Source organism: Semicossyphus pulcher, unplaced genomic scaffold, assembly GCF_022749685.1.
Source record: "Semicossyphus pulcher isolate SPU_LCO1_2020_fin unplaced genomic scaffold, fSemPul1.0.p SCAF_19, whole genome shotgun sequence".
Taxonomy (NCBI): domain Eukaryota; kingdom Metazoa; phylum Chordata; class Actinopteri; order Labriformes; family Labridae; genus Semicossyphus; species Semicossyphus pulcher.
This window is the reverse complement of record NW_027211692.1, coordinates 12,695,050-12,720,472: the sequence shown is the minus strand read 5'-3', so window position 1 is coordinate 12,720,472 and position 25,423 is coordinate 12,695,050. Positions and strand designations below refer to the sequence as shown.

Here is a 25,423-nt window from a genome sequence, read left to right as displayed (position 1 = left end):
TGCAGGTCTCAAAGTTCCCAGTTATTTAAGGAACTGATCTAAAACTTTAAACTTGTATAAAGGTCAATTTAGAGTACTGTAATGTTTTGTGTACTTATCATGGAAAAAATTGCTGGTGTTAGTAAATCAAAGTCAATGCGCAGCTCAGCTGATTGTGCCAACATGTAAAGTATCTGCTGGTCGTATGTAGCATTCAGTGGATTTAGAGTGTAACATTTCTATATAGCCTAAATGACCAATGAATAAATATCTACTTTATTTAAAATTACGAGTACTTTCAAACTCATCTCATGATATTTTCCCCACCTAAATTACCTAAACTGCAATCTTCTCTCGAATGATGAGGAAATCCCTTTAAAAGCGTAACCAACATGCCGTCCAAAGAAGAAACAGAACTGAAATTAGTTTACCAAAACCTTTTAGTATTCAATGTAAAAGAGTTTTGTTCATCTGAGGTCATTATTGGTTCCCAAAACTCTCATTAGCTCAGCAATTTTGGGTTTTATTCTGAAAGTACTTCCCGGAAGTAGCCTAATTCCTGACTCTTTCTTGCTTGTCGGTGGTCTGTGCACAGCAGAGCCAAAGGTAAAGCAGCACAGTGCGTCGAGCGGAGAGATGGAGGCAGAGCTGGCCGGCTGTGAGCGCGTTTAACCGGAGAGAAGAACACCGGACGAAGAGGGAATAACCATGTTTGATCTTAATTAGTCTTCATCCCACACAGCGGAACCAGGATCGACTCCCAGACACCAGCGTCATGATGAAACCAGGTCTGCATTGAGGTGAGAGCCGCAGCCGCTGCTTCTGCTGCGTTTTATCTCTTATTTAGCGCGTCTGGACCCTCATGACGCGTTTTATTAGACATCTTTCAGAGCCTTTTTGATGCTGCTGCTGTCAGGAGAAATAAGCGAGAATCAAGGGAACAAATCAAACCTCCAGGTGCTGAAGAGGAAGAGGAGGAGGAGGCTGCTGTGTTTTGGTGTTAGACCCTGATTCATCCCCTCTCACTCAACCAGCCTCCGTGATGGATCCTGCGTTAAAAAATCGGCTTTGATGGCAGAGAACAAGTGCGATGTGCAGATGATAGCAGCTCGTGCATTAGATGTTGAGCCTGTGTAGATGAGGAGTCCTGGACTCGAGGAGGGTCGCGGTGTAAAAAGGGGCTTTTCCGATAATCCATTTAGTAACCCTGAGGGAGTAAAGTCTGGTCAGTGAGTGGGCGGCTCAGGGGGGCCTGGTGTGATCTGATGTGATGTGATGTTCAGGCCCGCTCGAGATGTTCCAGAATCAGTGTACCGGCTCGTGACTCCGCGCGCAGCCTCCCATTCATCCCCTGCTTTCCGGACCTGGAGCTGTCAGCCATTCAGCAGGAGGCTGCTGCCGGTCCCCATTCATGAAGTCCAGTACGCAGCATGCACAATGATCCACTGCTTTAAATAGGCTCTCTGGGCCTGCAGTAGGCCTGTTTCAGGCCTGCTGCTATTGACTTTGTCTCATGTAACATTTGATAGGCTTCAGTCAGTTAATATGAAGCCTAATAAGCCTGATTTTAACAGGATACAGGCCTGCTGTTATACAGGCCCCTTACATCACTGCGAGGAGGCTCCACTGCGTCTCTGGCACTATGTTTTGATTATATGCTGACCTAATCAAAGAAAATAGCTTATTATTTCCCCTTTTCTATATTTTGATATATATAACTTCCCCTTAAAGACGATGTTTTATTGCACATTTAAAGCAGCAGTACTCTGCAAGTGGCGGACACATTAATGAGCACCTTACAGTATAACATAATCCACTACATCACCACAAGATATGTGACCTCAATAACATCGTTATATTCTGCTCCCCTGACAGTATGTTATGACATGATAATGACTTATTATTAGGAATGTTGTAATGTGTAATATTCAAGCCAAACCTGCCTCATGACAATGAGCAAACAATACCTTAAAACTAAGTTATTCAGAAATGACCGCGTCTGATGCTAAGCTGCCACGGCTACATTATATGTCATGCAGTTGGTGTACAGACTAACAAGAACACCTTATTCTATTACTCACGTGCAAAATATTCTAATAGGGATGTTGTTGTAATAGTCAAACAAAGGATCTGCTGCTAACGTCTTGGTGCCAGATACCCCGGCATACCTTCAGAGGTCTAGTGGAGTCCATGAGTCGACGGGTCAAGGCTGTTTTGGTGGCAAAAGGAGGATCTACACAATATAAGGCAGGTGGTCACAATGTAATGGCTGATCGGAATATATACTCAGAGGGTGGTTGACAAAGAAATAACACTTATGATATCATTAAATCCAATTCAACATCATCACACAAAAAATGTGTCTCCCACAGTTAAATCAGCACCTGTCCAACAGTGTTAAAGCGGCCATACCTTTTAAATGGATTTTCTCATATTGTGCATGGGTTCACATTTTTGGGTGTTTATTGTTGTTTTTAAAAAGGTCGCCTCTGAATGGGCCGTTCAGAACAGCTGCAGGTTTCTACATAGAACCTTGCTTTCGCCGAAATCGACCAATCGTCATTCACCGTCATTCACCTCAGGCTGCCTTCTTGCACTAGCTTGCATCAAGTCGTTGTCAAAATTTCAACTAATCATTCCGATACCTCCTGGTGATTCAGGCTCGTACATATAAGGCCGAATAACTGATCCTAGAGCAGCTATGTTTTCTACAACTTTGGAGTGCAGTGCGGCCGCTCCCCCACGTGGGATCGCACACGTGGGGGAGTGGCTACTCACTCCAAATACTGTCAGCCAATCGTGGCTAAGGTCTAACCTTTGAATGGCAAAACGGCTTGTTCATTTCAGGAGGAAGGAGAGGCTCCGAAAAGTAATTAAATTAAAATATGTATACAATTTTTTAAATGAAACAAACTTTACCAACGTGATTCAAAAACACATTAGACTAATATAAAATTGATTGCATCGCTAAAATATGTCCCCGTTAAACAATGAATTCTGCACAGCTTAATCTTCACAGAAATATTGTTGTCATTATAATATCACGATAAGTTCATTATTCTATTAGCCAATCAACATAAAATAAGAGGACAACATATTTCACCACTGATTTATTTTTAAATTCAAAGTCATTTATGGTGCAAAAATGCTGAATTCTGACCTTTAAAGGTGAAAGTTTTTCTGCCTTTCCCTGTTTTATATCTTATAATTCAAATATCATAGATGTATTGGTTTTTGAGCAGATAGTTTTCCACGAAAAAAGATCTGTTTGGAAGTTCTGGGAAATTGTGTTGGCTTTTGTTCTGACATTTTATATGATAAAAATGACACCAAAAGACAAATAAAATAATGAATGCTTTAAATCTTTCAATTCAAAACACTAAAGTCTTCTTAAAGGGGAAGTTCATGACACATGTACAAAAACAGAGTACTCATAAAGATGTCCTAAAAGCATAAATTATGATAATGAATGACCAACAGTATCCAGCACCACAGAGAAACATTACAGTGTGTCAGAGAAGTTAAAAAATCATGTAAAATAGAGCCGTACATGTTACACCTTCTGCAGGTATCTTCAGTGTGTTTTTTCACATCCGCTTCACTCTGCGACACTGAATTAAGAACTCATCTGTTCCACTCAGCGACACGCTGGATGCTCACGCAGGCCGTTCAGAATTTCTCCTCTGAGCGAGGCCTGTGGTCATCTGTGAAATTATTTAGACCTTGTGGGTGAGAGGCAGGAAATGGAAGTCAGTGGCAGAATGTGCGTCTCTCCCACGCGCGCCGTCCTTTATCGCTGGCTGCCATATGGATGCTGGGGCTCACTCAATATTTACATTGTTGCTGCTTTGCCAGAGAAACCACAAGAGAGAGAGAGAGACTGCTGGGAGAGGAAGCGCTAATGGATGTGTTTAAAATCTGCTATGCTACCTATATTGGCAAAAATGCTCAGTTTGATGTTCATTTGCAGTTTGAAGCGTCTCCGTCTTCCCATCATGTCTGGTTTCTTAACTGATCACACATATCTTCATGCAGGTTTGTGTATCAGTGTCTGGATCAGGACTGTATGTTGTTTTTAACGTCAGTAGGTCCTTTGTTACGTCAGGACCGCTACAAACTCTCCAGACGACATTCAGTGGCATTAGGGAGGGACCAGGTTATCAGGGGTCAGGTCAAAGGTCACCAACAGGCTGCTCTGAAGTGCACAGATCTGAAAGTAAGGAAAGAAAAGGGTCTGTAACTGGTGACCCCGGCTTCTGCTCTTCCTCCGATAGCAGCGTCTGATCCGCCTCCCTCATCCCACCTCGCTATCTGTGATGTTTATCTTGTGTCTGCTTTTCCTTCCACATTCAGTCATCCTGGTTTGCATAGTTTCCCTAAATCATTCCTGGCGTCTTCAATCACACACACACACACACACACTTACCTGAAAGTCTACTGTGATATCTTTCCTGTATTTTGACTTCTGCATGTGACTCATTTTGTCAGTGTGACTTCCCTCCTGTCCTGTCCTGTGATTTAACTCATAAACAAGAGTTCCTTGCCCTCAAGTGCCCCTCTACAATCTACTGTTTATGTTTGTTTAATCAAACTAAAGTGTGTTAATTTTGACCCAGAACGAGCTCAGGTTTCACCCTAAAACAGTCATGAGTTTCAGTCCATTCTAAAGCTTTAGTTTCCTACTGTGCAGGACCAATAACGGCAGCAAAGCAACACAAATGAGAAACAAGAATGAGGGAGCTGAAACAATAGGTCACTAACTAACTGATTGGTCGATTGACAGAAAATCATACAGCGACAATTTTGATGATTGGTGAGTTTTTCTATCCTCCTTTTTTTTCCTGCTTTCTCAGTTTAATGCTGCTTCTATACCTTTCTCAATATCTTTTGTTGAGGCTCTTAATCTGGTAACTGAAAAAATAATCACCAGACGAATTGATAATACAAATAATCATTAGTTGCAGCTTTCAATCGATGAAGAAAACTGTTGCTGAAAGGCAGAAATCATCACGTATTTTCACTGCTATTTAATGTAAGCTAATTTTTCTGATTGATTTATTCCCCGATAAAGTTCCAGAGTCAAAGGCGACGCTTTCAAATGACTTCTTTAGTGCGATCAATACGCCAAATTAAGAAAATATTACATTAAGATTCACTTGAAAAGAGACAAACTGAAAATCCAGACCTTTGAAACAGAAGATTTTCTGCAAGTTTACTTGAAAAACGACTTAATCCATCCATTATCTATACCGCTTATCCTGATCTGGGCCGCAGGAGGCTGGAGCTTATCCCAGATGTCATTGGGCGAGAGGCAGGGCACACCTTCTCACGCTCACATCCACACATTTGATCAATTTTAGAGTCACCAGTGAACCTATCGAGCATGTCTTTGGGCTGTGGGAGGAAGCCACAGTAACCGGATGTAACCCACGCATGCACAAGGAGAACATGCAAACCCCACACAGAAAGGCCCATTACATCCGAACTAGGAATCAAACCAGGAACCTTGTGGGAAGCGACACGGCTAACCACTGCACCACCATGCAGCTCTAATTGATGTAGCCTCACTTATTATACATGCTTAACAGTCTTACTTGGACATGCGTTAACAGTATGTGAAAGTCATTGTTGTTTTGTGATTGTTATATACCCAATTTGTATGTCCTTAAAGTGCTCCAATATTTACATCTTACACAGGGACGCATAATTAATGTTCTCACATGCAGTTAAAGATGTGTATGTTGTGCGCTGTACTGTACTGAGTGTGCTGCTAGCTGTGTGCTGTGCTGTGAAGCAGGCTAATCTTAGAAAACATTGCTGCGCCCAGACTCCCCAGGGTGGGAGCACAACATCACCAATCATCTTCATCAACCAATCACTGAGTGTGTACTGCTGCCGGCGTGACACCGCTCACAGCAGCCTGTGTGTGTGTGTGTGTTTGCATGTAGGAGTGTGTTAAAGTGCACATACAGTGTTTATCTCTGGAAGTACACCGAGGTATGTGTACACACAGCTTTAAAAACACAAATCCTTGTACATCCGCTATGCTTGGCTACAGTGTCACTTCCTCAGTAGCTCTATTACTAGCCACAACACCACAGTATTAATCAGGCGTATATGGTTCTTGGCGCGGCGCGGTTCGGTCCTGTGAGGGCGATACTAAAGCTAACGTGTCTCGTACGATGTGTTTTGCAGACTGCAGCTGATAGCTTCTCCCTGCACAGTAATGTTTCTTTCCTCTCCTCCCCGGTCAGTTTACTGTTACAGACACAACTCCCAACCATCTGACAGAGATATCAGCCATGCTCCCCGGGGTAAAGAAGCAGCAGGAGGAGGAGGAGGAGGAAGAAGGGGGAACAGTAGTGGCAGATTTTTACAGCAGATAGGAGAGACAGGAAAAAAAGCTCCTGAGGCCTGAAGGATGGAGGTGAACATTTTAAGATCCCCCTCGACTCCCTTTAAGTCTTTCTTGTAATGCTTCACGTCTGTCAGTGGATGAAAAGAAAGAAGAAGAAAAAGACTGAAGGGAGTTCGGATGTTAGACTTAACATGGTGCCTCTGCTCCCCTTGTGTCCTCCACCTCCATACACTCACTGATTGTTTAAGCAGCTGGACTCTGGAGCAAAAACATGCCCCTCTCCAGTGGGACAACTACTAACATCCTTTCCTTAAGTTAAAGTACTGATAAACCTGTTAAAAAAAATACTTTATTTCAAGAAAATGTCATTTGTTTTTATAGGAAACGTAGAAAGTATTAACAGTAAAAGTGAAGCAGGCAGCTGTTTCAGTGAAAAAGCTTTAAAAACTCACTAATCCACCTGCTCAGCACAAAGCAGCAGGCGTTAGCAGCTAGCTAACGAACGTAGCGGAGAATTCAGCAGCTAAAGATTCAGATATTTCCCTTAGGAGAGAAAATAGAGACTTAAGGATAAAAGAGTAAAAAACTAACTTACATTCATTAGGTGGCCAAATACACCTTCAAAGAAACATTGTGCTACTTAACTGTTGGATGGGTAAGTAAGCTAATGATGCTAACAAGCTCACCATGTCAGCTAAAACAGTTAAGCTAGGATGTTAAGCTAGTCTTTAAAATAATATGTTTCAGAAACCCCTATTCTGTTATAAAATGGTCTCTGACTGATAAATTATTATAGATGAAGTTTATGGTTTGTTAGTACTGTGTGCTAACAGTGTTTTATGCTAACTGGTTGAGTCATGCTACTTTTTAGTACTTTATACTGACAGTTAGCTAGTTGAGTCCAGGAGCTAATCTCTCATAACCAGATGTATATCCAGAATATGTTGTAACAGTGCCGGAAAAGGTCCGGCTGAAAATAAGAAACTTAACTAAGAAAATTATTTGTATTACTTTAAACCAATTATAATAGTCTTGAGCAGCGTCGAGCAATGAATGCAGCATCGGTGCCCTTGTTTTGGTGGTGAGGTGTGCACTGGCATTAAAATGTCTAAATCCAGCAAAAAGAAGAGGCCTCAACATATACATGAACAAATAAGACGTACGAAAAGTTACGATAGAAGATAAAGCATACCTTATTAGATGGTCCAAAACTTTTCATTTTCAGTAGGTTATTAGCTCGCAGGTTGTTGATGTTTTTTTGTAGAGATAGGGGTTTTGAAAATGTTAACGCAGATAGCAGAGGGGAAAGAGAACAGCCAACGTCAGGTTTATACACAGTCTTAAGTACAGTATTCGAGTAAATGTATGTAATTACTTCCAACAAATGCCCCCTCTCTACTCTCAGTCAATCATTTTTGCTTCGTAGTCTTCTTCAGTCTGCTGAGCCTCAGAAAATCCTAACGCTGTCCACTTCCTCCAGCGACTCATGGCTTGAGTTTCATGCTGACTTGGTGAGTGTGTATATGTGTGTGTCGGTGCGGCATACAGTCCGTTCAGTATCCTTGAGAGAGAGGCACATCCTCACTTGTGCAGAAGGGTGGGAGTTGCACCTCTCTGAGTGTTGTTGTTTTTCTGCTGAATGAGTGGAAACTTGGCTCAGTGCAGGTTTTTAAATAGCTGAATGGATATTGACTTCCTTGTAGCTGGGAGCACACATACACACAAACACACACATGTACACACAAGGGGAGCACGATAATAATTACAACAACACTTGTGATTAGCACTTTAAGTGTTGTTGTAAAATCTTGTGTGGTTTGAATGAATGGATGGATGTTTGGATGAATGAAGTGATGGATTCATGAATGAAAATGCCTTTTTAGTTTCACACATTTATCGACTCTGCACCACTTTGTATTAATGCTCTCTTTATTATGGGTTTCTATGGTGTAACTAACAGCTTTATTAATGGCCTTTAACACACTAATTTATGCTTTATAGCTCAGTAATAATTCATTATAAGATCAAATGGAAGATTTCTGAACGTCGGACATCCTGTTCCGTAAGAGAATTATGTACTGGGTGACTTTTGCAAGTTTTTACAGTTCCCAGAGTCAGTTATTCAATAATATAATAAGGGTGTGTGTAAGTAAGAACCTTACTGAACAAATCTCAGTCTAAGATCAAAATAAAGCTCCATAAAATCTTAACGAACGAAGTCTGAATAGTACAAGCAAGACAAGAAGGCATTAAAGGGGAAAACAAAATGAAAAACACTTTAAAAAAATGAATCTTGATTACGAAGCCGTTTCCTCCATGAAACTTCCTGGACTATCTACCCTCTAGAATTTCAACTTCTGTTGACATGACTTGAAAAAAGACATGACTTTAAATACAGTAAGTGATATTTCAAAGTAATAGTCCCCAGGTGGTGGAACGAGCAACCAAACTCCATTCGGTCCGCAGAGTCCATTCCCACCTTTAAGAAGAAGCTAAAGACCCAGCTCTTTATGAACACCTCTGACCTTAATGATAATGATGCTATTGAAGTTGATGACATTGAGGATGTTGTTGATGCTGACTAGGATTTTCATGATGTTGCTGATGATGATGATTATTTAAAAAAAAAAAAACGCCCTATACACTGCCTGTTGGCACCAGTGTCTGATTACGCTTGAAGCTGTTACTGACTTCCTTCCCTCCTGTCTTGATCGTTGCTTGTGTTGTATTAACTCTCAGATGTACGTCGCTTTGGACTAAAGCGTCTGATAAATGAAATTGTAACATTGTAACATTGTAATGGTTTAACCTGAAAGATTCAAGTGTCTTTAGAAGATTCAAAACTTACCAACCAGTCAAATTACTTTTTATAGCTTGGCAACGTAAACTTTGCTCCTAATGGCTTATAGCTGACTACTAAATCATTTATTAACCACCTTTACAACTATTATAAAAGGCGCATGCATCTGTGATAATCTGCATATCCCTTTTGCCTTTTTTTATGTTTGTATTTGTTTTCTGTCTTTCATCAAGATCTTTGTTTGAGGGGCGGCAGTTTAGCTTAGCGGTTAAATCGCACGTAGCATATACAGGGGCTCAGTCCTCGATGTGGCGGCCCCACTCTCTCTTCCACTGTTCCGGCACTACTGTCCTCTCTATCTCAATAATAGCACAAATAAACCCCCCCCCCCCCAAAAAGAATAATAATGATAATACTAATAAAAAAAAATCCAACCATTTGTCCTGTATCATGACCTTCGGTTGTGCTCAGTCTGGAGGGAAGAAATCACCAATACTGTTCTGCTAGTTCAGCGAACCTGAGAATCAAAATCAAACCATTCATTTCAATAAAGAAGTGAAATAAAGCGTCATGGCCACAGTATTGAATCTTTAAATTCCACTGGGACACTCAGACACATTTCTTTTGCTCTTTTTCTGCTTATTATTCTCTAATCCCACCATGTCCTTCACTTTCTAGTGTCTCTTTCAATTACAGCATTCTTCTGATATTCTGACGCCGGGTCCAAGCATCCGACAGTTTCTCTTTCTCTTCGTGATGAGCTCAGAGATTCCTGTGTACTTCCCCTTATCATCATATCCTGTCTGTGATCTGGCACATTGTTTGTTTCAGATCAGTGGGAGCGGGAGAGGACGAGGGGATGAGAGCGAAATTGCCTTGTAGTTGGACGAGTGTGTCAGACTTAATTCCAGTCGAGTTTTTTTTTTGTGCGTTAATCCTTAATGAAAACACAACCCACGCTGATGTGTTTTGAAAATTATAATAAGGCTGTCGCAGGAGAAATTCCAGGAAACTCTGCAGAGCCAATGTATGCATGATTTAGTTTAAGACTGCAATTTTATAGAGCAAACATTAGAGCGCATGTTGGGGCGTGAGCTGCCAAGAGAAGCCCGGAAGCTCTGAAAATAAGCTCGCACAGCTCGGGGAGTGTTGGCTGTCCCCGTGTGGTGCGCGTGTCCCCCCGGCCTGCCCACTCAGACGACTCCCTTTAATCTGTGTGATTCACCCACAACAATCATCAACCCGGCGTGTCTTTGATTGTATGCACTGATGGTGCATTAGTCACAGACGATCTGAGGCAAAGAGAGAGGAAGAGGAGGAGGATTAAGACTGGCTTTAGATGTTGCTGCTGACAGAGTGGTGGTTAGATGTTAGGTTTTATCAATGATGTGATGTGGTTTGGCACTGATCGAAGGCAGCGCTGAGGTCTGAGTCAGAGGAACACACACACATGCTCGGGAGGAATGATGAAGGATGAGTGGACGAGAGCAACTGTGGTCTTATAAATATACTCATTATGTAGAAGAACAACAGGGAGGAAGATAAAGGGGACAAAAAGAGGGTCCGGGTGTGTTAAATCCAAGATGGTGTTTGCTTCCTCTGACAGACAGACTTTGAGATCATTCAGACTATGTGGATGCTTGTCAGAAACCATCACTTGCTAGCTGATGGAGGCCTCAGCTTTCTTTTCAATCTGTGTCACTTAAATCAGCCGATCTTCACTGGCATGTCAGTCTGAAAAGTCTGCAGAATGAATGAATGCACATATAGCTTTTCTTTAGGAGAGTTTATGACGAAGATAAGCATGAAAAAATGGCCGACACAAGCTGGTTCAGCAGTCTGCTTCCCTCACACATCTTTTATTCTTGGCACCATCACACATCTGTTGTGCATCTGATCCAAAGCCAGCCATTCAACAAACACATGCTGCCGTCTTTGTCTTGCCTCCACACTGACTCTCTGCTCCTCTTTCTCCTCCCTCAGCCTCTCCTCGGCGGGTTGGCATGGCCCAGTGATGAACGGAGCGGTGGTGCCCGGTAGCCCGGAGCTCTCCTCCTCGTGCCCACTGCCTGACTGGCGAGAGTTCTGCGAGCTCCACGCTCGAGCCTCAGCTGTGGACTTCGCCGACAAGTTCCAGCGCTTCCTGTCGGAGAACCCGTGCTACGACTCGCCGGGTGCGGATGTGAGCTTCTCTCAGCACTTTGCCCACCACTTCCTGGAGTGCTTCTCTTCAGCGCTGACCCAGGCCAGGGAGAATCAAGCCTCCTCGCCGGGGGAGGACGGATCTAACGCCGCGCCCAAGTACAGCATCGTTCCTTTTCTGGGGATCCAGGGCTGCCCATTGTCCTACGGTCACGACCTTTACCAGAGACGCAAGGACGCCGGGGCTTCGAGCGAGTCCCTGGACAGTATGGACAGCGGAGGGGGAGGGATAGATGGGGGAGGCAGTGGCCCCACGGCCACCCGAGGCCCCCAGCCGGCCCACAAGGTGTCCGCTCTGGGACAGTCGCGCAGCTCAGAGGACGTTTCAGTCAGCCACCCTAAGGCCCGCTTCAAGAAGGGCTTCTCCCTGAGGAACATGAGCCTGTGTGTGGTGGACGGGGTGAAGGAGATGTGGCACAGGCGGGCGTCCCCTGAACCCGACGGTCCCTCTGGAGCCAGGAAGGCTAACGGGGCAGGCGTAGGAGGAGGAGGAGGAAGCGGAGGGGGGGAGGCTGCAGGGGGAGAGAAGTGGTCCCAAAAGCTACGCCTTCCCAGGGGCTCCCAGGGCCACAAGGCCGAGATGCTGGAGATCCAGAGGGAGGGGGCGCTCAGGTACATGGTGGCTGATGACACAAACTGTATGGGAGCTGCACAGTGGCAGAAGTGCCGCCTGCTGCTGAGGAAGACCAAGAGGGAGGAAGGAGGCGAGAAGTTCCTGCTGGAGTTCTACGTGCCGCCCAAGGTACACAAACACACACACACTGTATGTGTCTATGTCTTTATCCAGACAACTAAAAATGACCCATTTATGTTGTGAAATCATTAATTAACTATTTTCTAGGTACAGTAGTTCTATCCAGCCTCTGCTTAAAGGCTGTAAGTGCAGCTAACTGAGCATCAGACTTAAAGATTGATTAAAAAAAAATCAACAAATGAATAATTCATCAAAATGATAATTTGTTGCAGCCCTGCATAAACTTAGATATAAACCCAGCCTGATGATCTGACCCCTGTGACCCTGAGTGACACAGCATACAGTCAGCTCACACACGTGCATGCACACTTCACATTCGTCTATATGGGATTTCCAGATCATTGCCCCTGACCTTAAGGGGGCCATGAGGCTGTGCAGCTGAGTGTGTGTAAATCTGCCACTGTCCTTTGATCATGGCTGGTGGGAATGTGGGGAGAGGGGTAAGAGAGGGGTGAGGACAGGTGGGAGGCAGGCATGGGAGGGAGAGAGAACCGGAGACTGTGTGTTTGAGAGAGAGAGGAAGCTATTACATTGATTTCTGTAAGCAGCAGCGGATCACAAAGATTCCCTTTCATGTGCAAAAAATAAATATTGATCTGTTCTTTCGTCTCTGGCAAACTGTCTGCTGTGACAAAGTGAGAAAAGGAACGAAGATATATCTGTGAGTCAAGATCTCAGACAGAACCACAAGTGCTCGACCACATCTAAAATGAAACTTAATAATTGTGCATCAGCAGTTTCACTTGTTCTGGTCTATTAACGTCCACACGTGGGAAACTTATAATCAACCGTGGACAAGGCTGAAATGAAGAGAAACCTCGGAGCTGCCCTGACGTGACACATTAATTAAACACACACATCTCTACAGGCCTGCCCCGCGCACGCTCAGCGCTGTTTTTCTTTCACTGCTGTCCTATTCCTGTTCTTACAAATCACAACAGTGCTGAGTCAACAGTGTCGGAAAGATAAACCGACTCATAAAATCTCACTCCCGCCTGCTCCTGGCTGACTGGCTCTGGCTCCGTCCCTGTCAGGGAGGGACATCAATCTGCAGGCTGCACTGTGAAGCAGAGACGGCACACTGCAGCGAGCTAACCGCCTGCATTATGACACAGCAGCAGGCCCTGAGACACCACACTCGATTGTTCACAACACCCAAATACAATAACTGAAAGAGTAAGAGTAAAGAACAGTGAACACATTACAGGAATATTTGTCACAGCAGAAACAAAGCAGCTTTAGATATATCCACAGTTTCCAAAAGATACGGTGATGTACTCTTTTGGGGGGCTATTTTTGCAGTTTGCTGGGTAAAGCTAACTTTTTCAAAGCTAACTTGCCTTAATTAACTAGAAACTTTCTTAGGATGTTCTTACTGTCATAATTTTTTACTTGTATATATGTTAAAGGAAAAGAGTTCTTAAAATGTTGCACTTTCTCCCATACACTTTTTAAACTGGGGTGTATGGGGTATACTCTGAGTGCTAAGTGCTAATGCTTTAAGCTAGCAGGCTAACGTTTGTGTCGGAGCCCACAAATGTACAAAACGCAACATTTATTATACTTAAAAAACTCATTTATCTCACGCTGGTGCTCTGTGCAGGCCCTCATACAGCCTCTGTCTGAAACGACTCAGTCAGCTCTGTCCCTTTAAGAAACCCCGCTACCTTCTGTGACGTCACAAAGTGCAGCGTGTAGAAAAAACAGTGTGAAACCTGGCGTTCACAGCAGCCTGCAGACTGAGCTGAGAAGCCTGGGGATTACTCCAACATACTTTTACCTACAGATTTGAAACCTCACCCACATTTAGTCTGGACATCCAACATTGGAACATTATATATATGTTTTAAAATGTGAAACAGCATAATACACCTTCTTTAAAGATGGTTTTTAGGTTCCATTTTCACACCAATTTTCATCAGACCAAAACTCACATTACTCTCATTAGAAGTCTCATTGCTGCCTGCTGTTTGTAGGGTCAACTGTTGTGGTATTCAGCCATGCATTTAGTTTTCCTCCCTCTCTTAGATTTCCACCATGTTTGGATATTACATTTTAAAATAATTGTACGCTAACTGTACAGCACCAGAAGGCAGGTAAAGTTAGCATCTAGCTGTGAACGCTCTCAGAACCTGGTGGACATTAAAACAGCGACTGACGGGAAACATGGGTTCAAATTACTGCTAATGTTGCTGTGTTGTTAAACAGTCGTTAAAGCGTACTGGCCCTTTAAGGTTTGATCAAAAAGACCTACCAATAGAGAGACTTACCATAATAACCACAGACTGATTTCTTGTCAGAGCTGTGCTGTGGAGCACATTCAGCCATGTGCACACGTCAACGCTGGCTTGTACCAAATACACATGTCATCACACATGAACACTGGGATTGTGCTGCTGCTGTAGAGAGGTACAGGAAATGGTCAAATGGTTTAATACAGGAAGTGGTTTCTGACATCTGATCCACAGAGAGGAATAGTGGGCGTGGACGGCAGCCAGTTGCACAGGCAGATCAAGATGAGAACAGTGTTACTCCAGACAGATCAGCTGATAAGCCTGTGCCAGACCATCAGTCAGCCTCGGTCTCACTGCGCCTCTCCTCACACACACAGGAATAAACACACGCACACACACAGAGCTCAGCTTCTCACACACACTCATTGGATCTGTTAAGATTATCGTCTGGATCCGACTCTCTGCAGAGGGCAAACTGAGGCCAGGATGTTTTCTGTGTTCACCCTCTTGTAAACTCTTCCTGTTTGGTGACTCAGTCAGCAGGAGTAATCGCTGGGAAACGCAGTGAGAAAAAGAGGCTGCATTTAAAACCTCCTCCCTACTCATTTACTGCTGGCGTTATTTATTTAAGTTAATTAACCTTAGGAGACAGGGATAGAGCTCACTGCTGCTAAGGCTCTACCAATAATACAGACTGCATGTTGCCTCTTAATTATTGTGTTTGACAGGAAGTTTGGAGGTTTGAAGAAGTTGGGCGCAATTTACAGTAAATACAGAGAGGGAAGTAGTGCTATTTAAACCTGTACCTCTAATTTAAAGCTCTATTTGGGGCTAAAATATAAAGTTTCTACTTTAACACGTGTTGCAGTTACCTCCTACAGGATCTAGTTAAAGATTTAATTTGGTATACGGTGCTAAATTATTGTACCGCCCAGGGAGTGGTGTATTCTTTTGGTTTCTAGAGCTACGTGATGTAACTGAGTTACACGTGTTTTTGAATCCACTGTGATATATAAGCAGCACGTTTGTTTATTGTCTTACATTAGGTGAAGCAGCCCATAAAAATGTACTTTTAACTTTTTTGGATAATATTAAATATTGCTAAAGGATGTTAGACAAATTAGCATCCTTACTTTTTGATTATAATTATTAATAGACTTCATCAGGGCGGTGCTCTGGCATCAAAAGCTCAAAACTCACAAACTCTAAATATATTTTGTTTTAAATGTTGGCAAATCCTGATTGGTGCAAAGAAATATGCGACACTACATTTTCCCAGCTGAGCCCGCCCTCTTCCAGCTAATTAAAATGCTGTCGTTGTCCTCAGGTTGGGACCCACAACAGACTGCAGTCAAATGCTGACCTTATACCACTATAGCTCAAATGATTCTTTTTAAATGTGACCTTATTCTCTGTGTGTTTGCATTTTCCCTCCAGTCCTCAAAGCCCAAAGTGAGCATCCCTCTGTCAGCCATCGTGGAGGTGAGGACCACCATGCCGCTGGAGATGCCCGACAAGGACAACACTTTTGTTCTTAAGGTAGATGCTGAACTATTATTGAACTGAACTAAACTATATTAACGCAACTTCCCTGAATTTAGATATATATAATTGCTCTACAAAAATAGGATGTTAAAGAAGTTTGTTGCTTTGAGCTCAGTTTGTGATCGTAGTGTTTGGCTGCTTCCACAGGTGGAAAACGGGGGAGAGTACATCCTGGAAACCATCGACTCGCTGCAGAAAAACTCCTGGGTTGCTGACATCCAAGACTGCATAGACCCCGGGTAAACCTCCTGATAAATATTTGCTGTTGGCTGAAGATGGAGAGAGGAGAGGGACGGAGAGAGGGGGGGGAAGGGTTGATGGGAAGAGGGACGGAGGTCTAACACACACAGTCATTAATCATCTAATTATTGGAGTTTCTGACAGGTTGCTTTAGCACAAACATGGGCGAGCTCGTACCACTGACATTCCTCCTCAGTTTCCCGGCTTGGTGTCGGTGCAGCTCAGGACGTAAACAGAAAGATTATTTGTAGTTGAGTTAGGATTTAGTGACGTTTGTTTGCACATGTGTGTGCGTATGTATACGTTCTTGCGGTTCCCCTGACCGGCCTGCTTGTGTACAGGGACAGCGGCGATGACATCGAGCTGGCGTCGTGTCCCCATGGTCAGGCCTCCAAAGACTGCTCCATGGTGGCCTCCTGCAGCTGTGAGCTGCTGTCTGAGGGTGAGCAGAGAGTTTGTTTTTATAAAGCAACCACTGTTATATAAAATACACTTTTTTTAATGAGTTTTAATGTTTTAAAAATGCTGTAGGTGTGTATCGTGCTCCAGAGAGGTCGTGTCCTACAGCAGCCGAGCATTACAGCGCCCCATCCGTCCGTTGCAGGGAACCCCCTTTCACCCAGCACCCATCCCACATGCCTTTAGAGCGCTTCCTCCAGTCCCCCGAGGCCCAGAGCTCCAACTCATCTGCAGGTAAAAACACATTTCCTTTATCTCCAGACACTCAATACCCAATCAGATCAAAGGTTACAGATAGAGAAACAAATCGCTGATTTCTCTCGTCTCTCTCAGGTGGCAGTGAAGGAGCGAAAGAGTCCGACGGCGATGCCTCCCTGGCAGGTTACCCATGGTTCCATGGTACACTGTCCCGAGTGCGTGCCGCTCAGTTGGTGCTAGCAGGTGGCACCAGGAGCCACGGTCTCTTCGTGATACGTCAGAGTGAGACTCGACCGGGCGAGTACGTCCTCACCTTCAACTTTCAGGGCAAAGCCAAGGTGAGACGATCAAGAGAGGAGAATATGTCAACTTACTCAGACTGAGGGGTAAGCGTGGAAGCAGAAAAAAAAGTAAAAGTAAAATAAAAGCTTCACTTTTACTTGATAAAAGACTTTTAATCAATCATCAAAACAGTTGTTGATAGATTTTATGTTCTTTAAATAATGAATGAACTTTCTACACTAGGCTACTACATTAATCTCTGCTCTCAGCTGCACGTCTGCTCCTCAGCAGCGTTAAATTCACTCAGGCTCGTTCACAGGTTGTTTTGGGATGCAGCCACTGTTGCTCACAGCAGACCGGGTTGTTCAGGCTCTGGAAAGATGCAGTAATGTCAACATTTTGTGTGCTCTTATGTAACTTGATCCAAGCACATCACATCCTGCCAGCCGGCGATGTTGAGGAAGTGTCAGCTGCCGCCTCTTCCTCTGGTGTCAGCCTTCGCATACTGTTGCTCCGCTCCCACATCCAGACGCCTCTCAGATCATGTCCTGACCTCTGTCTTGGTCTGATGTTTACTCAGTCGCACACTCACTGTCTTGCTCTGCTGTTTCTTTTTCTTTCCCTGCCCTCTCTTGTGTCTGTCTCACCCTCTTCCTTCTTCTGAATAACAAACCTGTCTCCCCTTCTTTCCCTTTCTTCTCGCAGCATTTGCGTTTGTCGGTGAACGAGAACGGGCAGTGCCACGTCCACCACCTGTGGTTCCACACTGTGTCGGACATGTTGAGACACTTCCACGCCCACCCCATCCCCCTCGAATCTGGAGGCTCCGCTGACATCACATTACGCTCCTATGTACAAGTGCAGCGAAGCTCCACCACAGGTACTCAACACACAAACACCTGAATACTGGACACACATTTTATAATTAAACACTTTATTTCAAGGTTTTCTTTTTAATACAGAAAAGCCTAATATTTGTACTTCAAGGTCAAAACTTTTATTCCTAATTAAGTGGCTAATTAGTGCTTTATTAAATGCAGGTGTGATGGTTAACCATCAGACTAACTTATGTTGGGTGTTTCAAATATTCTGGCTGTTTAAACCTCTGCTAAGGCTGTTTGCCAGAGCACTGCAGGAAATGATAACAAAACACACACACACACACACACGGTGCTGGCATGAACTTTAAAAACAAATGTGTTTATGTTGTTGCTACCTAATTAGAGACATGATGTTCTTGCACATCAGGCCTCTTTCATAGAAAACATCTTGACATTTCATAGTTTGAAAAAAAGCCCAGGTGTAAATAATACAATTAAAAACGGTTTAATTCTATTAGCTGCTTGGTTTCAGGGTCCTCGTATTTTCAACGCTGAAAAGTCAAAATGTTTGAAAAATAGTGGATTTTGTGGTCATTTACTATAAAAAGTCTAGATTTGCATAGACCTATTACTTGATTTTATTATATTAAATATATAAAACACTAATCATCAATCATTTTTTATGTGCTGTGTGGGACATTTCTGTGCTTTAATAAACCAGCTCAGCTCATATATCCGCTGACGCAGCTCAACAGCAATGAGCTAATGTTGGCTGTTATAGCTGTATACAGCTACTCTCTACATTGTTTGACACTTTAATGACTTTATATCATTAACAAGAAGAATCAACAAATCCCTTTCAACCCCTAAATGAAAATTAGTACAAAATAAAACGCACTCCTTACTCCATTCAGGGTTTTGCTGCTACAGCTTTGCGTGACTCTTGTGGTGGCTAATGTTAGCTAACGAGCGCTAACTTAAGCTAGGTATTGTTAGGTACTTTAACTGACTCACGTAATTGCTATCGGCACTCTTTTATTCACATGCTACTTTCAGACTTGGTTTAAACATTTACTTTTATCTTGTAATTGTCTCAGTCTTCCATTTTCAGTAGCTAATTGGTAGCATTGCTCATTTTCCTCTGACGCCATTCCCAAGGTGGGAAGCTTGGACCACATTTCAAGCTTAAACAATATATTTCATAACTCTTTAGGTACCATTAGAAAACAAGTGATGTTAACATTCAACAACTTCCTCACTAACAAACGTTAACATTACCTGCTATCCTTTTTCTAGCTAACGATTATGTTAGCTACTAATGAGCTGAATGCTAACATTAGCCATTTCTCTAAAGGCAGCTAGTGGCTTATCAGAGATTATTTTTTAGCTTAAAATATGGCCAGATCTATTTGTACCACCATTTTTATTTTGTATTTATACCACTTGCAACCTGAAACACAGAAGTAACATCATTTAAGCTTCCGACCCTGAGTGTAATGTCAGAAGAATACGGCCACTCCTTGGGTCAATTAAAGGATAATGGACGATGATTACTGACTTCCAGAAAGTTCTATGTGATGACGGGTGGTTTATTCTTAAAGTTGAGGAATCAGAGTTGAAACTCCTTGAACCTGTCACCCCTCCTCCTCCTCCTCCTGCTTCATGCTAACACTGCTCCTGCCCTCCTCTCTCCTGGCATGGGATGAATGCCCTCCTGTACAGGAGAGTGAGGGGGCGATTATACCGCAGGAGTTTTTGCATGCAGGCCGAGACTCCGGCCCCAACCCACTCTGGTGGTCACAAAGGGGCCCTCTGTTTCCCCGAACGCTGGACCTACACACAGTCATGCACTCACTCCCAAACACACACTTACATAGAGTGAGGGTTTGATTCAGGGTGTAAAAGACTTCACTGATACTCTGGTCAGGCGTGTCTTTGGTACCACTGTTGTTGCCCACCAAGAGAAAGCATAATAAAGGAGGTCCACACTGCCTGTGTTTACATGCTGCTCCATGAAGGAGCCTTTTAGCTAGCAGCTAGTGCAAACAGCTACCAGCAGCACAGATTGATCTGCATTACTAATCTTTGCTCTTTTAAATAAGAACTATCTTCTTCCCCTGATCTGCTACAGATGTGACTGTGCCTCCAGTCCTCACCCCACCTAGGGATACAGCAGGCTGCCGGACAGATTCAGCCCAGCCAGCCCTCCACCCTGCTGGGATCCCAGCGCCTCCAGGTCCCCCTCCTGATGCCCCACTCTCCTCCAGCACCTCCTCCTCGCCCACTGCCCTTCCCTCCCTCTCCCGCAGCGACCCAGGTACTGGGGGCGGAGGAGGAGTGGTAGGAGGAGGGTTACAGAGCCGGAGCAACAGCTCTGAACGCCTGCTGGAGGCCTCTAGTGGTGCATCTGAGGACTACCACGATGCCGATGGGACTCGCAGGGCCCGAGCAGTGGAGAACCAGTACTCTTTCTACTAAACGGCACAGGGCAGGGCTCAGTTGTGCTTTTTCCGGATTGGATGAGATGCAGAAAAGTTGGCGATGACATGGGACGCTCTGCTGGTGATGAAAACGCTCCAAATCACTGGATCACACATTTGTTTTGTTTGTTTTTGTTTGGAAGCAATTTCCTGTTTCTCTGATTTGAGAAGGGAGGTGAGATCACACTGAGCAGTGTGTCCACGCTGATAAACCCCTCAGGCTCTGCGGCTTTAAACTCACTTTTTAAGAATGTAAGCAGAGAATTTAAATGTTGAGATGGAGCAGGAGACCAAGATGTAGAAGATGAGCGTAGGAGGAGAAAGCAGGAGGAAGTCATCCAGTGGAGTCATATGGCTTTGATTGAATTCTTCCAACCACTTCCTGTTCCCCGTTACCCACAGTTCCCTGGGAGCAGAGCCTGTGTCACCACCCTGCTGAAGGGTTGAGAGTTTGAAATGACCCCGAAGAAGCAGTCCCTCCCCTCAGAGCTCCCGAGAGCTTCACGTTAATGTTTGTAAAGCTGCTTTGAGTCTGTCCCGGATATCCTCGCTGTCCCTGCAGGGTTTCTCTACAAAGTCCTGCTCCGGGTCAACTCCACACTAACATCAGTACAGTAATCATGGGTGTGTTAGTGTTAGCTCCGAGATGTTTTCTTAAAAGTGTACAGCCTGAAGGGTCTTAGTGCCTGACGACTACTTTGAACTTGAACGGACTGTATCAGCATCTCACATTTACATAAACAGCCCAAAAATGAAAAGCAGGTAAGTTTCCAAACATGCATATCTCTTTGTTTCGTTCTCACGGTTTTATTGATGGCTTCAACATCAAACATGTGGTCTTATGTTGTGTTACAAATCAGTTGAACGTAGAAGATGAACAGCACAAGGATGGCTCCCATTTTGCTCACAATGGGTTATTTCTATGAGTGTGTGGTGGTGTATTAGAGTCCAAATATTTTTCAATGATCGGTGTGCTACAGTCGTGTTTCTACAACATGGTTTTCAGGGTCCCTCCGTCCGGTGCTGGTTCTGTATCCAAGCTTATCATATCAATAACCTGTAGATTAGATATGCTGTTAATATAGGAGTTCACTTTGAAGTAATGCCTTTAAGATATTATTAAACCAAATCCAGCATTTATCGGAGGGACTAGGAGCTTGTGTTCAAAAAAAAGGTGGCAGTATTGAGTACTGTTGTGGGGGCCGGGTGTGGACTGGAACGGTACAGGCAGTAAAGGTTACTAGATGGCCATGCTTGAATAGAAAGATGTGATATTGCTGCTTTACGTAATGCAGACGGATATTCATGTTAATGTAGGAATTAAATTACAATGTTACAAATTCTTTTAGCAGACGCTTTTGTCCAAAGCGACGTACATCTGAGAGTTAATGCAACACAAGCCACAATCAAGAGAGGAGGGAACGAAGTGCCAACAAACAGCTTCAAGTGCGATCAGACACAGGGCGTATTCATTCATACATTGGCCTAGACATTTATTATAAAGAAAAAATTTGGGGGAAAGACACTTACTCGCTACCTAGCTAAGATAAAATTGACTGCTAGCATACTGTTAGCTTTTCTTAGCATCCTGTCCCAAGAAATCCCCTAGAAAAGCTCAGGGACGTGGCTGTGTGCTGGTTTTTAGTGGAGGTGATGCAGTTAACCAGACGTACATTTGGCAAACCATCCATTTAAGTTTTTGAAGCCTCCCACTCAGTGTGTGAGACATTCCTGAATGGGACAAGGGAAAACCATGCTGATTTCTGACCTTAAAACATGCTAGCTGGCGTATTTTGTTACTTTTGGACAGAGCCAGGCTAACTTTTTCCTTCTTCCTGTCTTTATGCTGAGCTAAGTTAGCTGGATGCTAGCTTTAGCTTCACATCTACCATACAGACACTAAAGTGGTATCAATCTGCTTATCCATTTCTCTTCAAACAGCTGATACAGTAAGCATTATTCCCCAAATGACAAAGTATTTTACACACACCTGAAACGAGGAACATGACAGCAGTAACCTTTCAGCTGCAGTGTTATACATATGCAACTTTATTCAGCTGGAATAAACATATCAAGAGTAAACATCTCTCTTTTCAAGCATGGCAATTTAGCTTTGAAGGTGACGTTTCACTTTCGGTAAAAGGAGTGGAAGAAGCAGTTCATGTGCCAATTTGAATCCTATTTTTGAAACATATTTATTCCTTAGCCGCTGTAAATTACATTTTTCCTATCGAGTCTTATTTATGTACAATTGATTGATTCTTCTTGATGAAACATCCTCAGTGGAGCCCGTCTGTCGCAAGAGCCCATCTCACACTTATCACAGATTGCTCATGTCTCCCTTTTATTTTCGTAACACTTCTTAAAGTTAAATTTTCTGTTGTCTGACTGAGTTTTGAAGAGTCTGTGCAATTTTGTACAAAGTGATGTACTTGACATACTACTTTATATTTCTGTGAATAAAATGTGAACAAACTATTGTGCAATTTCTGCATTTATTCACTCTTACATGTGCAAATCTTTGGGTGCTGACTGTTGAATGTTGGAGACGAAAGGCTCAGAAGTCACCCTGCAGTGTTATAAACAAGTACTTAACGTGACGGCTCACTGCTCTGTGGAGGTAATGTGGGGTTAGGGTTTGAATGAATTAATAGAGGTGTGGCAATTTGACAGCAAAGGTGTGAAACCTGAAATATCATGTGGTTTCCTTTTTTGTAAGCAGAGTCAGCCTTTGCTCCATAATTAGGCCCTGTGCGAGCAGAGTTGCTATGCAATCAATATAAGGCCATACATTTTATAAGAGCGCTAGTGATCAAGATTAAAGATAATAACTTGAAGTGTTGGACTTGTGTTGAATACTTAACAAGGTTTGAACTGGCAAAATAAACGCACGTATTGTCAACAATAACAGCAGAATCAGCCCTGAGCCAACATAACATCACAGAGACCTCCAGCTGTGACAGAGATCATTTGATGTATTCAGACGCCCTCTAGAGGTCAGATCTATAACACTGTTGAGGAATTGGTTTTATTTACTCTTATTATAGAGTACCCCTTGCGCAAAATAAACATTTAAACACAGTAGGGCATCTTGTATGTACAGTACATACACATATACAGATGATAACACTCTAAAGGAGGTGAATTAATTTCCTAATAACAATCTATGAATTGTACACTTCAAAATATATATATATATTTTACATTATTACAGATTCATTATGTAGGAAAAAGAAGAGGAATTGTGCGTTCTCCAGCATGACACCTTGAGATTTTCCATTCTTGTGCTGTATCGAGGTGCAAAGAATTCAATATAAGCTGCCAAAATCAGTTGTTTGACTACAATACTAAAATTAAGTAAATTAAATAGGGTTTATACAGAAACTTCACAGCTGATTGGACAACCGCTGATGGTGAAACGACTTAACCTTCAGTCAGGTAAGTTCAGCAAAGGAAACAGCATCCAGGCAAGTGAGCACGAACTCTTACTCTGAATATGAAATAATTGAATAAACTGTTTTTACAGCCCCTTTACAGGCAAGTGTGTGATGTTTGTTTATGCTTTAAAGAACCTTTACGTGAATAATGAAGATAATTAACATGTTACGTCGCTTTGCCAATACATTCACTTTATGAGTAATAGGCCTTTCCATGGCTTTTTCTAATTTGGACACAGTGCGCAGGCTTTGTTTACTCCCGCAGCACGCTAAAAATAATCCTCTTCAACTGTCAGAAACCGTGCAACACTTGCAAAACTATCTGAGGTAGCACCCCCATCCCGTTCCCCCTGAGAGTCGTAACATGCAACCCCACAGGGACACGTCGGGTCGCTGCTGCTTCTATTTCAGGGCTTGCCGAGATTGATAACAACTAGGCCTGCCATGGCCAGCAGCATGGCCACGGTCATCTCTATCATTCTCCCCTGCATCCGCCTGCTGTTAATCTCCTTTTGCTGCTTCTCCATTTCCTGCTTCCTGGCTCTCATGTCCCTCTCCCTCTGCAGCTGCTCCCCGTAGTGAGCCTGATAAAAGGCGTCAAAGTCAAACATGGTTTTCCCTCCAGCTTGGGAGAAACGCCTGCTTCTCTGTTGTTGATGATGATGCTGCTGCTGCTGCTGCTGTGGGGAGCCTGTCGATCTGCTCATTGTCTCTTTGGAGGACGGTCTCCCTGCGCCGTGAACGTCCGATTGGCTGAGGATACCACGGTCGTACTTCCTTCTCAGGCTGATGCTGCCCAGCACCGTGTAGGCCTCGCTGATCTCAGAGAAGCGCTCGGTGGCCTCATCGCTCCCCGGGTTCTTGTCGGGGTGGTAGATGAAGGATTGCTTATAGTAGGCTGTCTTTATCTGGGACTGTGTGGCACCTGGGGTCACTTTCAGGATGTCATAATAGGCCGTCCGGCTTCTGTACAGTGGGGGAGCATCTTTTGAGCTGCTGTCTCTCCTCCAGCTGTAGCTTCTCCTGGTTGTAGATTCAAGCAGGGTATCAGGATGTAGTCTCTGACGCCTCAGTCTCAGTCCACAACCTGGCCTCTCCGATCCCTGCTCTGACAGAACAAAGATGTAAGTGCAGAAAGCTCTGAGCTGCTGAGGAGACCTGAAGGTGTCAGGGTGGACGGAGAGAGCTCCTCTGGTCCAGGATGTCATCCTGCCAGGAAGCAGATTCTCCTGGAGGAGAGGCTGTAGTCTTGCAGAAAAGTAGAGAGCTGTTTTATAAGCCTGCAAACGGTCTGTAGTTTGAACAAAACCGATAAAACGGGAATAATCCAGCACCAAAGTTGCAGCACAACGCAAAGTCCCATTTTGATGTTGACTTTCACTTGTTCTCACCCTGGAAACTTTCTGTATTTCGCGCTGTGTTGCTTTTCTTTTCGACACCTGCTGGACTGCACGTCGATCCCGATTTGATTCCTCTTTTATCCGACTGTCACTGAAGGTGCGGTTTACCAGCAGAGATCCGGGACTCTCTCCGGGGACCACCGGTCGACTCTGGCTGTTTCTGATGGCGGACAGTCGGTAAGCTCCCGTCCCCAGCCTCTGACCGACCTCTGCCATTTTACCGAAAGCAGAGCG

The 25,423-nt window shown here is 43.7% G+C and overlaps 2 protein-coding genes across 2 annotated transcripts; one reads left to right on the top strand and one right to left on the bottom strand.

The window, feature by feature from the left end:
- The first annotated feature begins 588 nt into the window (after positions 1–588).
- On the top strand, positions 589–22,828 carry LOC138597105 (SH2B adapter protein 2). Its single transcript, XM_069668645.1, has 9 exons — positions 589–779; positions 11,121–12,081; positions 15,765–15,866; positions 16,020–16,111; positions 16,454–16,554; positions 16,644–16,805; positions 16,905–17,107; positions 17,757–17,931; positions 20,004–22,828. Exons 2-9 carry the CDS (start codon positions 11,152–11,154, stop codon positions 20,348–20,350), a joined length of 2,112 nt encoding a protein of 703 aa, XP_069524746.1. The 5' UTR covers positions 589–779; positions 11,121–11,151; the 3' UTR covers positions 20,351–22,828.
- dnajc30b (DnaJ (Hsp40) homolog, subfamily C, member 30b) lies at positions 22,802–25,423 on the bottom strand. Its single transcript, XM_069668646.1, has one exon. It carries the CDS (start codon positions 25,403–25,405, stop codon positions 24,197–24,199), a length of 1,209 nt encoding a protein of 402 aa, XP_069524747.1. The 5' UTR covers positions 25,406–25,423; the 3' UTR covers positions 22,802–24,196.